Source organism: Anolis carolinensis, chromosome 2, assembly GCF_035594765.1.
Source record: "Anolis carolinensis isolate JA03-04 chromosome 2, rAnoCar3.1.pri, whole genome shotgun sequence".
NCBI classification, from domain to species: domain Eukaryota; kingdom Metazoa; phylum Chordata; class Lepidosauria; order Squamata; family Dactyloidae; genus Anolis; species Anolis carolinensis.
In genome coordinates, this window is record NC_085842.1 from 246,497,546 (window position 1) to 246,514,561 (window position 17,016).

The 17,016-nt window shown below is 38.4% G+C and overlaps 1 protein-coding gene across 4 annotated transcripts in view; it reads right to left on the reverse strand.

The window, feature by feature from the left end:
* Nucleotides 1–17,016, reverse strand: part of trpm6 (transient receptor potential cation channel subfamily M member 6) — a 102,499-nt gene that overhangs the window by 70,847 nt on the left and 14,636 nt on the right. For 3 of the 4 annotated variants that reach the window (XM_062972001.1, XM_062971999.1, XM_062972000.1), the window contains exons 3-12: nt 9,204–9,283; nt 7,889–7,927; nt 7,249–7,429; nt 6,449–6,662; nt 5,294–5,418; nt 3,884–4,055; nt 3,346–3,520; nt 1,562–1,685; nt 260–332; nt 40–140 (exon numbers count right to left, since the gene is read on the reverse strand). In XM_062972001.1, the coding sequence (XP_062828071.1) occupies nt 40–140; nt 260–332; nt 1,562–1,685; nt 3,346–3,520; nt 3,884–4,055; nt 5,294–5,418; nt 6,449–6,662; nt 7,249–7,429; nt 7,889–7,927; nt 9,204–9,283 (1,284 nt within the window). Of the gene's footprint in view, nt 1–39; nt 141–259; nt 333–1,561; nt 1,686–3,345; nt 3,521–3,883; nt 4,056–5,293; nt 5,419–6,448; nt 6,663–7,248; nt 7,430–7,888; nt 7,928–9,203; nt 9,284–17,016 lie in introns of those variants that run through there. The other variant, XM_062972002.1, reaches the window with a different exon arrangement.

Below are 17,016 nucleotides of genomic sequence, written 5' to 3' on the forward strand. Positions count from 1 at the left end.
AAAAACATTTGCAATCAGAATATGGAAACCAAATGTCACCTTCCAGTGCTGTCCATAAACCAATATATGCTTCTTAGCAATGTCCAGTCTGTTCCAGGCCAGTGCCAGATTTAGTTGATCTGGGGCTGACATATTTGTCCCTATAAACAAGCAAAGCTTTAGCTTTAAACGTACATTCTTTTAGCTTTAAACGTATATTTCTATTTTATTCATTGACATTCCTAGGAAGGAAGGTGCAGAAATGCTGATGTGTAGCTACCTTTTAAGAGTGCAATCAGGATGGCCAGATCAATGTCTTGCTGTTCCTCTGACTCTGCATCAAATATTGTTATCTATCAAAACAGGAAAACATCTTGCTAAGGGAAAGAAGAGGCCAAAGCAACAGATAATAAGGGAAGCTATGTCTGGCTGGATAAAGATTGTTGGCACATAAATGAATTTATAATGTGCCAAAATACTGTTGATAGTGTGCCAAAATACATTCATTCTTTTCCTTCACATGATGGTCCAACCATTCTCAGGATAATCTCCAGGGTTATATCATGTTGTTGATTCAATACTCTGTACAATTGGGGAGCACAGAATTTAAATATGGTACAACCCTCACATATGTGAGGATAATTATTGGACTTTTTATGAATATGAGAACTGGGTGAAAGGTAATCCTATTCTTTTCAATGGGAGGAATGACCAAGATAACAAGAAGCGGGTGTAATTTATACAGGAGGCTCTAAGTAAATAGTGACATGGTAGATAAAAGGAGACCATGCATATCGGTTCTGTGGATATGGGGGTCATACTGTATCCATAGGTTAAGAAAGGTGGGTGTGACACTCCAGATGTTGTTCGACTACTGCTCTCTTTATCCCTCATCATTAGCTATGTTGGCTAGATCTGATGGGATTTATAATCCAGAAGCAACAAGTTGCCCACCCCTCATTGCTATATATTGAATGGAAAAACATAAAAGGATTCTTCTCCAGTAACTCTGGGTAGGTAAATAGAGCTGAACTATCACTGAGGAATTGGGATAGCATCTGAGAGAGGTAAAGATGCAGTTTGGACCTGTAGAAGTTCAAACAAAGAAAAAATGGTCTAAAAATCAATTTTGCCCAACAGCAAGAAAAGACAAATTGTCTTCACAGCATGAAGAAGTCCTTTGAGAAGTTTCTATGAGAACCATGCCCTTTGTTTTACACATAAACATATAGTCAAGATTTAATATACTACTCAATTACATATGAGCAATGTGCTGTTGGTAGTTTTTATCATGCCTCATAATAAACGAGAAAGTGAATTCTAATATATAAGTTTTCTTGTATATTGCATGCATTAAACAAAGGACATAGATCTGCATTCCCAGTTTTATAACTTCTGTCAAAGAATGTCCCCATGTAATGCAATCACATTACTATCAAAAAGACGTAGCAATCAAGGATAATTATGGATAAACTTTGCCCTATGATCATTCTTTTCAGGATGATAGTTTTAGTCAAACAACAATGGCATTGCAGAGAATTAAATCAAACAGAAAGAGATTTTGTTCATTCGTCACACTTACAGAATCCCTGTATTCCATACACTCCATTAAAATTTTAAACAGATGATGAGATTGTTTCTGATTAAAACTGAACATATTCTGAATCATCAGTAAGATTTCTTCTTTAAGTTGAGGGCTCAGATTCCTGAAAGAGAAACATATATACAAAAAGAAAACATTACATCGCTTGTTCTTATTGTTGTTGATCTATATTCAATAAATACATTTGAACAAATTACTCACACATGAAGCATAGATTCCATCCCATCCTTAAACAGGTCACCCTCAAAAAATGATGCAGGATGGATTCATGGATCACAAAATTATACAAAATTATAATTTAAATCAATTCAGCTTTGTACATAGCTAATTAAGGGAATTCAGCCCAAGTAGAAGTAAATATATCCAACAGGGAATAGCAACTAGATTGGTTCAGGGGCCAATTATTTACTAATTCCTATTGTTGGTATATGTATAGCTGGCAGAGGAAGATCTAGCTTCAACTTGCTGAGGTTATTTATTGGTAGACTGCGAAAAGCCAGGTAGAATTAAATGTGGATTAAATAGGCAATTGGTGCAGTTTCTTTAGGCCACTACCAGTTTCCTTTCCTCATGTACTGAAATACTGAAAGAAGTACTGAAAAAATAAGTAAATAATACCCTCAAAAATACAATGTAACTAAATAGGAACTAAATTTCACCAAAACAATCCAAATTATGAAGTATAGGAAATGTTATTGAAATATGATCCTGACAATATCAGAATCTTGGGAATATTGTGGCTAAGAATCTCTTTACATGGGGTAAAGTTTTGGCAGCAACTCCGGTTCTGCAGCAGCTTTGCCACAGAGACTGCCAGCTCCCATTGCACACCAGAGAAGTACATCCGGGGCAGCTCCATGGCAAAACTGCTGCGGAACCGGAGTCACCACCAAAAACTGCTGCTGCTGGCAACATGTGAGACTTCCCGTGGTTGCATTGCCCTCAACGAGGCAAGCCGGCTGGTGGACACTTCCCCACATGCGGGGCATGAGGCGACAGATTCCCATGTCCCTGGATGTGTACTGCCAGAATCACCACCATACGTGGTTATTCCAGTGGCATGTCTGAAGAGGAACTAAGATACTCTAATACAATCAGGGTCACAATTTTAACATCAACACAACTGTAACACTTTAAATACTAGATGAACTACATCAGCTGTTTCTTTGGAATCACCCTGAGAAATGAGAAGACAATGGAGAAATGTTCATGACCAGGGGATCCCGAACTGTACAGGCATAATGTATACTCAGCATCACCCTTCAGTCATAACTGAGGAAATAGTCTGGGAAAGTTCCTTTTCTAAATTGCAAATTCTGAACCATCCCCATGCAGACTAGTCGGCCTCTCCAGCTTCTCCAGTACTATTCTATGCTTCTATTCCAGGGATAGTCAAAATATAGGGTTTGCTTTATCCATTATTTCAGGTACCTGTGGGAGCATCTTGGAAAATATTCCCCTAGGATACTGGATTCTGTATTGTATTACAGAAAGAACATTAGGGATAGCCAAGGAGTTAAAAACCAGCAATACCAAAAAGGATGGTTTAAAAGGTCTGTAAAACCTTGGCTGTGCTACTCCATTAGCCTTCCTCAGAATGAGAAGTCACAAGAAAGAAGCACTCACTTTATACTCAAAGAAGCATACATATTGCACCATTTAAGACTTGTACTGAATATAAGCTCTCTCAGTTTCACTGTTATGTACTTTTCTAAATTTTGAAGACATTAAATAAAACAAATGTACAACTTGAGAGTACTCACGTCACATCAGCTGTGTGTTTGTGTGTAAAAGCAAGGAGGTCAGCCGCTCTCCCAGTTCCCTCATATACTACAACAGGGATGGCAGGTTTGTCCCTCACATATTCCCACACTGTCAAGATCTCGTTTGGACCACCTTCCACCACCAGCCCAACCAAAGGCACTCCTTGTCCCATTCCTGTTCAAAACAATACAGTAATATCAAATAGGGTTCCTACATATTATAATCTATTGCCATCAGAGGCATGAAAAAAGCAATGAAGAAGAAGGTGAAATACCCAAGGTGTTTGGGAAACAGGATTATAACATGCCTCAGTCATCAATCACATGGAAAAAGATATCATGCCCAAGAACATATTCCTATACTTCTCCCTGAACCAAGGATAAGGCATATGGAACTGCAATTCCCATCAGCATTCACTTTTGGCTATGCTGGCTAGGATTGATGAAAATCCAACTCAATTATATCTGGAGAGTCAAGGAGCTCTTCCCAACCTCTGAGAAGAAACATCTTACAAAACAGAGAACAAGCCTTACTTACTAGTGTGTATTTTCTGAAGCGACAGGTACTTCTCCAGATTTCTCCTCAGTTTCATTTCACTGCCATACTTGCCCACTGTGCCATCATCAGCCAGTATAAAATGGGAATGCATGCTGTTGAGGGTACTCAGCTTGCTTAAAGGGTTGCCCAGCGTCTGGTACAGGCAGACTACCTGAGAAGAATCAAATTTAAAGGCAGCTCCTCCAAAACATGATGGCATTGTCTTGAAGATTGTCCTTAAAATGGGTGGCATCATCATAAGGTAATGTGAGACAGTAGCTTCCAGTAATGGGCAATGGTGGATGTCAACCATATGTTGGAAGAGAGAGCGCTGTGTGTCTCACAACAAGTCATGCACACCTAAGTGGTCTGCTGCCATCAGTAGCAATGAAGGGGACCACACTGAACAAATGTGTTGAAGGAAATTCAATATCTGCCTAGTTGGATTTTGTGCACAGAATATGTCAGGTGAAATAGCAAAATGTGTTGGAGGGATCAACTATTCAGGTTAGGAGAGGCTGGGGAAGAGGGTAGGACACTCACTATATTTAGAGTACAGTATGACCCCCATATCCATAGAGATACATTATGAAGCATTTCTGGCCCAAGAATAACATAGATTTCTGCTGGAGGACCTAGAAAAGGCATATTTTGTCAGATATGGATAAATGAAACCATGGATACTGGTGTTACTGATACTTGTTAGTGTCTAAGTAAAAACTGAATTGCAAATGCTTTTTCTGTACTTTGAGGGAGGTTGTGGGTAAATTTTGCATTAAAACCCATAAGGATAAAAGAGGGACTCAGTACTCTAGGTAAATGTATCTGCTACTAAAATGAATGAAGAAGGATAAAAATCTCTGTTGAGTATGCAGATTAAATCACAAACTTCAATTTATGTTCACCTATCATTACAATGCATCATAAGTGCCTTTTAGCATAATAAACACAAATGGTAAATTGAAAATTCCTATTTTGAAAATTGCTTAGTAATATTTCTAAGTCATCTCCATCCCTCCAAATAACTGGAAATAGCTACTCACACATACATTCCCTCCCCCCCCCCCCCAAAAAAAAAACTACCCTCAAGATTACTCTGGAGCAGGTATGCATTTTATACACTTGCAAACAAAATTGTGTAAACCTTATAAATGTGTAATTCCATCCGGACTATGAAATAACACATGCAAGAATCTGTTCTCTGTCTCTACTAATACCAGTCAATGTATGCATGTAATTGTACGCATAAACGGTTTTGTTGACATGCATACATGTGATGACAGTATGCCAGCTTCTTACTGCCCAGGATGCATATTTGCCCCCGGAAACGATTGTTCACCACTGTACAGACTTATGGTTTAGGGGAAAGAGAGCTTTTAAATAAAAACAAAACAACATTCATTAACTCACATCTTTTCCAATGAGGTCTCTTTGATTCTCAATTATACCCCAAGGGGGGATTCCAACTGTGCAGATCTTACTTAAATACTGAGAAGCATGGATTTTCAATGCGTCTCCCACATGCTTGGATACACCTTAGCAAATAACAACAAGAAATTTTTCTTACATAAAATGTTTGTTGATTTGATAATAACAAAGAAAGCCAATAATCCTTACAGGGCCAACCATTCCAAGGATTTGAAATCTTCCAAGGACTATTTAGCTCCAAGTCTGGTATAATCTGGCAACATTAACATAGCTGGAATAACTGTTTCCATTTAAGTGGATTTTCAGAAGGACAGATCTGAGATGCAATTATCTTTATATACAACCTTTAGAAAAATTATAATACAGAAGCATGTATACAGTTGTCTGACCAGCTTATGAACTACATAGACAAAATCTCTAGTCCATTAACACATCCTTCTATCATCATATAGAACAGCGGTTCTCAACCTGGGGGTCCCCAGATATTTTTGGCCTTCAACTCCCAGAAATCCTAACAGCTGGTAAACTGGCTGGGATTTCTAGGAGTTGTAGGCCAAAAACATCTGGGGCCCCCAGGTTGCGAACCACTGATATAGAGGGTATACTGGTAGTGTTGACTCTAAGACATTGTCCTGTATACTGATAGTTTACTTGGTGCATTTATTACTGGAGAACAAAACTACAGGAGGACAAAACTGTTTGGACAAAACTAACATACTCTATCTGTTGATCCAGAACCAAAAACTTCATCATAAAATTCGATATGCAAGCTGTTATGTATGTGCAGCTCTGCCATACAGAAAAAGAGACATTTTGTGTTTCAGATGGTTTGCCCCCAAAGAACAGAAATGTCAGTATCTTGTTATTAAAAGTCCACAACTTTCCAAAGGGGTAGTTGGGCCCAACAACACATAATATGGTTCCAAGGGCTACTAGTGAACATAACTCCACATCCAAATGACAAACTAAGTAACAGATGCATCCTAAATAAGTCTTAGAAATGAAAACTATTGTTACAACAATGAAGTACAAGTTATACCCTATCTATGCTAACACCCAAAAAATCAATGCTGAAAATAAGGTACCCTCCCCTTCTATTTTACTAGGATATTACATTTTTAAAATGGCATGACTTACCTGCATTGATGCCTTCTGTCAGGATCCATGCTCCTGTAGTCTCGGCAGCTTTGACTAAACCTTTGCTAAAAAGTTGCTTAAGTTTAGCAGGAAGTTTGAAGTTCTGGATGCCACCGTGAACAGAAATGACCAATTTTGGCAATTCCATCTGCCATTCTTTTACCATGAGCTGCAATAACTGGTCCAATTTTGTATCACAAGAAGCTCTGATGTACTGGAGGATTGTTAAAAGATATATCCACATAGAGAGAAAATAAATATTTCTGTTTGAGGCACATTTGATAAATAAATGTTAAAGCTCACATAATGTAAGATTACTTTACACAAATAACAGGCTTTTTAAGATGAGTGGGAATAGAATTTTGTTTATTATGGTGTTTTGTTAAGTGATGTCACAGGTGTCACTTAATTTTGGCTCAGTCTAAATATTTTCCATCTCCAAACTACCCCCTTCCCAATTATCCCTGGTCAGTGCTATGTATAGGTCACCCATGGGTAATTGTGGAAAGCTAACTTGGAGGAGAGCACGGAGGGCTGCACCTCCATTCATTATGGAAAAGGGAAGATGTTTTTGATGCAAAATACCCATAGATATCTTCCAGAGATACGTTTGCCCTGTTTTTGGCCTCCCTGGGCCATTTTTAAATGATGGATAGGTCTTTCTAGAGTGTGGGGGGAAAGACCCCCCCATGCCCATTTTAAAAAAATCATTATCTGAAGTTTCTGCATTCTAATATTACAAAACTGAGAAAGTTAATGAATGACACTGATTAAAACCCCATTTTAAAATGTATGCAAACCTTGGCGTGGTAGGTATGATCACCATCTTGAAAACTGATAGTACCAAATGCATCCGTTGGGCTTGTCTTTGTATCCTTTTGGACAGACCATTCCTCATTCTCTTTCCCCTTCTCAGACTGAAAGATAGGCCAACTATAGTCTATCCCTGGATGGTCACCAATTAACCGGCCACAACAACATCTTTAATTTAAAAAAAAATCAAATAAAACAGCATCAGACTAATAAATAGTTTTACCCTGAACTCTTGAATATATACACAGCCATCTTAATTCTCATATGCCATTTACTATCCAAAGTGAAATTTCTAGTTAATTTTATTTTATTCATAAGGGAAGATTATATAATAATTGCATTTTCAATCACAGTATGACCCCTTATCTATGTATTTTGTATACATGCTTTCACTTACTCATAATCTAAAAAATCCCCTCCCCCAGAAGTGCTTGTAAGCCCCTCTAGGTCCACTTCACTTCTAGCCCAAGTATAGTCAATATATAGTGTTAGCGGCTATCTATAGTTTCAGGTATCCATGAAGGTTCTTCAGATGTATCCCACATAAATATAGAGATGATTCCATATAAATATTCAGTACCCATTCCTTGCTTTACAAAATACAGTCTCCATTTAATATAAACTTACCGGATTAAGTTCTGACATACTTGACACCCTGCAGGACACCTGCAGGAAAATGGGTTTGAAATTAGTATATAGGTAACAAGTGATCCCTGTTCTATGGTCGAAGTTCATAAAACATTTTGATGTGTAAATTTTTACAGTACCTTGGATTCAAGGCATTAAGTAATGTCGCAAAGATTTCTTGTCCAAGTATTGTCAGCCTTTAATATTGCACCAATATCACAAGATTAAACCATACTTTTATTTTTATTTGTAAGGGATAACATTTTAGTAGGCAATACCCTAAAAAAATTGCCAGTCTCACAGTGACACACCTGCATCTGCCTCCCCTGAAATTTGGATCACATTATCAGTAACTGTCACATGTAAGGGGTAAAGCTGCAATCTTGTGCTAATATTGGAATAGTGTATAATAGTTACATCTTTGTAAGTGTACTTATATAAATTAGAATTGGCCACTTTTGTAATGTCCCTATGTTGTATACAGCTACTATGTTAGTACATAGCAAAACCACCAAAGTACCCAATGCACACTGTACACAGGTGTGCACTGCACACCAATGCGGATTACGCATTGATATGCATCAATCTCAATATACATCAGGCACTCTTGTCAGTGTTTCCTGATAAGGCATTTTCACCATTCACTAGCATGATTGCTTAGCTCCTCTGCTACTTAGTTAAGTGTACATAAATTACATTAAGCAAATGGCAAGATAGTATTTTATTGATTGTCTTTCAGATGATTGCAAAAAGCTAGTCTTTGATTCTGTACACTGCAGACTGTCTGAGATGTAACATTCATCAATTAAGATGGTTCTCCCTAGACGGTCGGGTCAGTTTAAATGTACAATTTCACACTTCAACATCTTCAACTTCTATATTCCTAATTCCTACCCTGTCATTAACTCTGTCACATTGAACTTTTTAGTTTGTAATTGTGTGCTTTTAAATCCCATAAGGAACTTGTGATTTTAAAAATATTCCATTATTTAAAGTTTAAACAAATATTAGTGTGAGATCTAATTTGATAGGTATTATAGCAGTATAATAACTCATAGATAACACACTATGTACTGATTGAATTAGTACTCTATAAAATGTGTTTGCTACTCTAAAGGAAAGAAGGAAAAGGAGAAAACTGACATTTTCTAACTAAAGCTGTGTCTGTCTTCGTAGCTACTGCATGATTTTGTGTTAAACTACTTTTCTAATACTAATATTATTACAGTGTATATTAGCAATGTGGCTTTTAAAAATAAAATATGTATTACTACTTGTATAATTAATCAAAATGAAGGGGGGGAAAGCAAAGTACCTGTGAGGATCTCTGGAACTTGGTACAATTCTTGCACATTCTCTTTTACTGAAGATTCCCTCAATCCAAGATTTCTGGGACTGAACACAAATATTATGTCGCAAATATTATATATACTTTAATAGATAAAAAGCAACTGTTCAATAATATTTGATTATAGGAACCCTCTTGTGATGTTCACATCCAGACTTGACTGTATGACATTGATTTACACACTTTTTCTTTGTTAAGTCAAGTTTAATCTCTCCTCACATTATTCTGTTTATAAAATTGTCTTCCACTAATATCTGCTTGGGAAATACTGAACTGAATTGATTAAACTCATCATTGCAATATGAATATCTATTAACATCTATCAACTGCCTCCACCCACAGATACGGATCTGTGGACAGAGGTGATCAGTACCTCTGAATGGTCATAGATAGATCACTTTCTGGTCAGGGCTAGTATATTATATTATATTATTATTATCATTACCATTATTATTGACAAAAGACAGAGTATGACACAGCAAACGAGATATATATGCTGGATTTCATATCACAGAATCATAAATCGAACACTTCCCAAGTGTTTAGGAATGTGATGTATTTTCGGATGATGCGCACAGATCCCAGAAAGGTGGTCTTTTGCAGTTGACAGATCATAATTTCGTCAATGTTTAGTGTTTTTAAATGCTAGCTGAGATCTTTTGGCATGGCACCCAGTGCACCAATTACCACTGGGACCACCTGTACTGATTTATGCCAGAGCCATTGCAGTTCGATTTTGTGGTCCTGATAACGGTTGAATTTTTCTTGTTTTTCTTCAACTGTCACCTGGTATGGTGACATCAATAATCAATAATCCAAACTTTTTTATTTTCCACAACTGTGAAATTATTATTATTAATAATAATAATAATAATAATAATATCCCGCTTTTTATCTCTATACAAAGACCCAAATTATTTCAATACAACTTAAAATATAAAAGATATATAAAAATTAAAACAGTATTAAACAACATCTGTATTAAAACAGCCCAGGTTAAAACCATAAAAGCATAGCATAGCTACAACCTGTCCCTGCAGGGGTAGAGGACCTATTAAAATGATCCATCTTCAAAGGCTAATGGATTCTTTGAAATTCCAGGAAGCCTTAGTGGGTTCTATGGCTGGTATCACGGTCCTGTTGAATCGCTACTCAATAAATTGAATAAAAATCTAGCCAGGGCTATTGACATGATCACTCCCAAATGTCCTCTCTGACAAGTTACAAATCAGGCTCCCTGGTAATAAAATGGGAAGGATGATGACTAGAGTGTAGATTATGGAAAACTCAACATTTGTACGACAAGACACGATATAGAGGCCACCTCTGCTTCTACAAGGTGGCAGCATGTGCAATGAAGAAAGCACACATGGCATTTGTAGATTCATGTCCAGCTGAACTGTTCAGAGAGGTGAGAGACATAACTCAGATCCCCTCCCCTCCAAACACATTATTCAAACCTTCAGTAGCTCACTGTGATGCTTTTTACAAACATTGCGTAAATAAAATCTCTCACATAAGAGCTTGTTTAGACATTGACATTGGAGAAGAAGCCAACAATGTGTCACGACCCAGGCTGCAGAGCACCAATAACCATACACAGAGGCCAGAATCTAACTAATATCTTTATTGAAGGAATATATAAAGTTAATAAAAGCAAGTGTATGAAATAGTCCAGAAATAGACCTTTCAGGAAAAGGTCAAAATTAGTCCAAAGAAACAATGTCCAATATGAAATATTAAGGTCCAAAGTTGTAATCCAATAACCGAAACACTCACTTTGCCAGGCAAAGTGAGGGGAGATGACAAGGTCTTTTAGTCCGTGAAACTTGAGCGAGGCTAGGAAGCAACTTGATTCTTGGGAAAATGAGGCTTGATTCAAGGCAACAAGGAAACAAGGAACAAGAACAAGATCCGTGGTAATTTCTTGGCAAAATCCGGGAAACAAGACGAGGCTGAGTCTTAGAAAGCAAGGCAGGATTCGTGGAGTAAACAAAGCTGGGAACGAAGGCTTGGCGACAGGAACGGAGGCTTGGAAGCGGAGTAGCTGTCCACACACGCTACTCCGGTTGCTGACAAATTGACTCCGCAAGATCCCTTTGTGGGTAAAACACCTAAATAGGGTCCCGTTTTCCCGCCCAAGAGCAGTTCTCTGGAGAACCAGAAACGAAAGCTATTTTCTGAGTCCAGATGCATGACTCCCTAAAGTTTCCCATGGGAAGCAGGCTTAATCAGCTGAATGCTTAGCAGCTATCCTAGCACTCCTGCGAGACGCCTGATCGACTCCTCTCTGTTGTTTACAAAAATCATGGCGAGAAAACGTAGGAGATTTAGGCTCAGGGCTTGTTTGACAGACTTCTGGAAGACAAATCTCTTGCAGGTGCAAGGTTTCCAAATCTGGCTGGGAAAGTTCCAATTCTGACTGAAACGGCGAAAAACCCAAGTTTTCCTCTTCATCTGGCACCACAGTGCCAGGAATGGGACTACATTGCCCATGGGTCATCACACAATGAGGTGTCCAGTAACTCTGTGAGTGGGATGACACTGGCTCATTTTCAATTGGTGAATATGGTTGATGTGGACAAGCTGCTATGGCAAGTAAAGAGGACAGCTTGCTTTCTCGATCTCTTCCCTTCTTGGTCGTTCAGGGAGGAGATGAAAGTCTATCTCAAATACAACAAATAATTAATATATCTCTCAGGGAGGGGGGATTTTCCATCTTGTTTTTAAAAAGCAGTAGTTAGAACGCTGCTGTCTCCATTTTTACCCATCCATTCAGAAAGTTCAGAAGCAGTACCATGGCAGAGAGAGAAGAGGGGCTTCAATACTTCTCTTAGAGTCTCCCACCATGCAGTAAGCTTTTGCCTCTCACCATTCTACTTAGCAAAGGGAGTGACTAAGGTACAGTTTTAATATGTGTGTTTGATAGAATGTTAATCTATGACTAAGTCAACCCAGGTTTCTTGGATTGATCTTTGGACTAAAATTTCTGGACCGATACAGTATATGAGTATATATGGTAATCATTCTACACAGGAAAAGGGGTCAATCATGAGGCAGTTAATCCCCATAACAATAAACTATGGCTGGTATGTCTCAATGCAGTGGCTTTCATTTTGGTGTATGTGTGAATAATGCTTGAACTGTTTATTTACATGAAATGTTTTAAAATCCTAGATTGCACCTACTGACAGCACACATGATATACAGAGTAAATGTTGCTGTTGGCTGCTGTATTTGTTGCTGCAGCTTTCAGGGTTGTTGTTTTTAACAACCACGCATTTCTGTTATTTCATATCATTTAGTGGCAATTCCAAACACCAACAGAAGTATTTTATTCTCAATCAGAAAAGTTTTTTTTAAACAATCAAGAATAAATTGCAATGAAGTAGCAATATAGTTCTATCTTTGTGTTCCTTGGTTTTTCTTTCTCCTTACTGCAGAAGGGCAAAAATATTTCACTAAGATTTTTAATACCTATTTCTTAAAAGAAAGAAAGAAAGAAAACGTGCTTATGCTACAGCTCAACAGCCAGAGCACTGAGCAAAGATACTGAAGAGGTTATCATTCTTAAGGTGGTTTGGGCCCATTGGGACCAAATAAAATCCTGAAATTGTCTTCCTTTAAAAAAAAAAATAAGGCTGAGGGCTAGAGAGGTTTCTGGGAAGTCCAAAGGACTGTATGTAGCTCAAGGCTGCACTTTGCCCATGTCTGATCTAAGCAAACAGACATGGAGGGGAGAGAACACACTAAGAGAAGGAAACAGGCAGACAATTGCTTTCAGATTATTAAGAAAAGGAAAAAAGAAATATGCTATGAGATACTTTCTGAAAAGTAATTAGGACTGACTCTCATATACTGTATATTGTGAAGGGTTTCTATCTATAAGGACAATTATGCATGTAGATGACCATTTGGTCCGGCAAACAATCTAGTTCACCCAGACACAGGTTTGCCATCTCATGTTCTCCTTCTGAAAATGAAGCTTTAGCTTTCAAGGGTTGTGAGGCCAGAAGGGGGGAGGCACTACAAACAAGAAAGTTATGTGTACTGAACCTCAGTGTGCTATTTGTTCTGCCCTAACTTGATCTCATTGTTGAAGCTTTCCTTCTTAAACCATACAAGCAATTGACACAAAGCTGATCCTTGACCGGAAGTCAGGGCTTTTTGATGCAGTACACTAATCAAACACTGATAAGCCAGGGATAACAGGTATTTAGTGGCTCTGGGATTAATTTTGCTAAATTCATGTCTGCACGAGTATGGACAGAAATAAGCATTGTTCAGAAAATGACCGGCGAACTGGAAAAAACTAGGTTACAGTATAAATAAAAGCATTAGTAGTCTTGAGCTGTTATACCACAAGCTGATTTATCCTGGGGTAGGGTTTAAATAATGTCTAGTAAGTGATCTTATATCTTATATCTTCATCATTCGAATTAGCAATGTAGCCATGAAGCAAGAAACATTTCATGTGGTACAGAATTTATTTTCTAGGTCAGCAAAGATTATTGCCTCTCTCATAGTGTGAGAAATTATGTACAGTGTTCCCTCACTGTTTCGCGGCTTTTCAAGAAACACTAAAAACTATTCTAAATAATAAAAAATTACAATTTACAGCCTAAGGAAGGGAGAAAGGAGAAGCCAAAGGAAGAGAAAAGGAGCCCAAGTGGCAAAGGGAGGAGAAGGAGCCGATTTATCAACACATGTGTTGTACCCCAAGGCAGCGTGAGCACTGAAAACCAGACAGAGACCAATAATCATGTAATATCTTTATTAAAACAATTATAAATCCAGGAATGAATAGGTGGAAAGGTTGAACAGAATATAGTCCTTTATGAAAAGATATGAATTAGTCCAAAGAATTGAAAGGAAATGTCCAATATTATTGTCCAAAGTCCAGAAACCGAAACACACTCAGAACTGTTGGAAAGTTCTTGAGCAGGGAAAAACAAGGAAGCAAGACTGAATAACAAAGTCCAAAGTCACTAGGAAGTCTTTGATATCAAGGCAGGAACGTGATGAAGCTGAGGCAAAACTTGGTTCAGAAACAAAGCAAGGAAGTAGACTTAATCCGGGTCTACTTGGGAGCCGCGGCTCGGCTCGGCCGCCAGAATCTGGAAACTTGGCTTGGAAGAAACAGGAGCTAGAGTCCATGAACCTTTCTCAGGAAATAGCAAAGTTGACACTGCGAAGTGTCCACGGTGCAAAACACGTTTATGGAACTTAGATTTGATCACAAACAAGGAAAGCCAAACTCCCTAAAGGTTCCCAAGGGAAAACCTTCTATCCATTATCCCCTCGAGATGTCAAGCGGTTACTCCTGCGGATTTCTTGTTTCTGAGATCTCTGGCGATGCAGAAACTCCCTTCTGTTGAAGGACACATTCTCAGGGGAACTAAGAACATCTGGTTCAGCCATGGGAGTAATATTTTCACTTTCTCTCCCAATTAAGGAATCGTCCAAGCTATCAACAGCCGGCAGCTGTAATTGGAAAGAGCTCTGTGGACTAGGTAAAAAGTCAAAATAAGCTTCATCCTGGTCATAGTTCATTTCTGGATCAGGTTCAGAAGCCAAAGGTGGCTGGGGTATGACAACACGATTGGTTGATAAAGATTTAAAATAGTGTATAACTACTAAAATAATCTATAAATATTAAAATAAATATAGTGCCCCTACTTCGCGGATTTTCACTCATTGCGGGTGGTCCTGGAACCCCAGCGATAAGTGAGGGAACACTGTACCACTGATGGTATATGACATGAGTTTAACTCAGAGTGCCTGCTGACGTCGGGCATGAAATTTTAGAAATGCAGTAAAATTCCATAAGACTTTGTCGTGCGCCTGTTTTACAATTTATTGTGACCTTAAGGTGACCTTAAGGTGACCCTAAGGTGAACCTATCACAGGCTGTTCTTGGAAAGATTTGTTCAGAGAGGATTTGACCTTTGTCTCTGAGACTGAGAGAGTGTGACCTGCCCGAGGATACTTGATGGCTTCCCATGGCTGAGTCACGGTTTGACCCCTAGACTTTGTAGTTAGGAAGTCCAAAATGTGGGATGCTTTGACATGACAGAAGATGGTAGTGCAAGATGAAAGAGAAAACTTTGTGAAGTCCATTTTTGGAAGAAAGAAGTTTGGAAAGGAAGTAAAAAAGAACATAAAAAATGAGCCTTATAAGGGCATGCAGTGGACAATGTAATTTATTTACTTGGCGAAAGATCAAGGAAAGATATTGAAAGGAAATGATATCTATTGCTCTTGGCTACCCACTGATTTTATTTTTGGTTCCACATAATTTCAGCGTGAGCGGCCGCTGTTAGCTCCAGCTCCTGCCAACCTAGCAGTTCGAAAACATGCCAATGTGAGTAGATCAATAGGTACCGCTCCGGCAGGAAGGTAACGGCACTCCATGCAGTCATGCCGGCCACATGACCTTGGAGGTGTCTACGGACAACGCTGGCTCTTCGGCTTAGAAATGGAGATGAGCACCAACTCCCAGAGTCAGACATGACTGGACTTAATGTCAGGGGAACCCTTTACCTACTATAATTTCTATGTTTGCCTTCCTTTTATCAGATCAATTGTGAAAATTGAGTGCACGTAACATATAACTGTATAATAACAGCTTCTGGTCTGTAGGTGGATTCTGTTGCCTAAGAACAATTCTGAAGTATTCACCTTTGCAGTTTATCTGCACAATCATATTAATCTGGAATATTGCCCTGAAACAATCTTGAACCTTATCTGCTTTGCACTGGGGCTTTCAGGACACTTCAGTTCCTTTTAGATTATCTCAGGTCAAACACCAGCTACTGTTCATTTCTTGAAAATTCAGTACGTTATTCATTCTATTCCAGACACAGAATTTGTGACTAGCCATTTATGTATGAGAATGAAATGGCTGGTAGCTCTTTTGTTGTAGTTGTGGTCTATAATACATTTTTACTATATGTCTCAGGTGAATCTTAAACAAGTCAAATCTGGAAAGTTAACTGCCATTGAGTAAACTGAGCTTTGCCTTCTAATTACACTTAGAAGTCACAGCAGCAAACCAGTTCCTGCCTCAAACATGTTTATAAGTACAATTAACAGATCAAACAGAGATCTTGTTTATACTGCCTTTAAAGAGCCCATAACTTTCAGAGAAGATGAACCAGCATACTTCACCCCTATTCATCCATGGGATTATTCTCTTCTTTCACCTGCTATGGGACAAACACTCTTAAAATCTTTCTTGCCACAGAAAAATAAATTGGGGGTATTTATCATCTCTTCTTACGTCTGACATTTAAGAGATAAGACAGATTCCTTGACTTGAAAACTGATCTTATTTTTAAGAAGGGCTGACAACTCTCTATCTGGCAATGGTCCCATGCTTTTCACATTTGGCTCATAAAAGAGTTGGCAGATGACACCTTTCTATGAAATGAGACATAGTAGTGGCAAAAGATTCATACACTAGATATCTGCTAATAGAGGTGCTAAAATTAAAGATTTCAGGGGTGCATACTCAAAGCAGACTGGTTGAAATTAGCACTGTGGAACCTAGTGGTGTCAAATGGCCTGTTTCAAAGGACTGCTCCTTCTTCCATGTTCTAGACCTTGTTTTGCAACCCTGGAAACACTAAAATACACTTCCAAGTCATGTATGCTCTAGTACACCTCTCTTCTGCATTTCTAGAGTTATAACGAAAAGCAAGGCTGAATTTAACTAAATTACCTGAGCTACTAAAGCCACAGAGCAATAGAAAAAGCAGTGGATCCCCCCTCTCCAGTA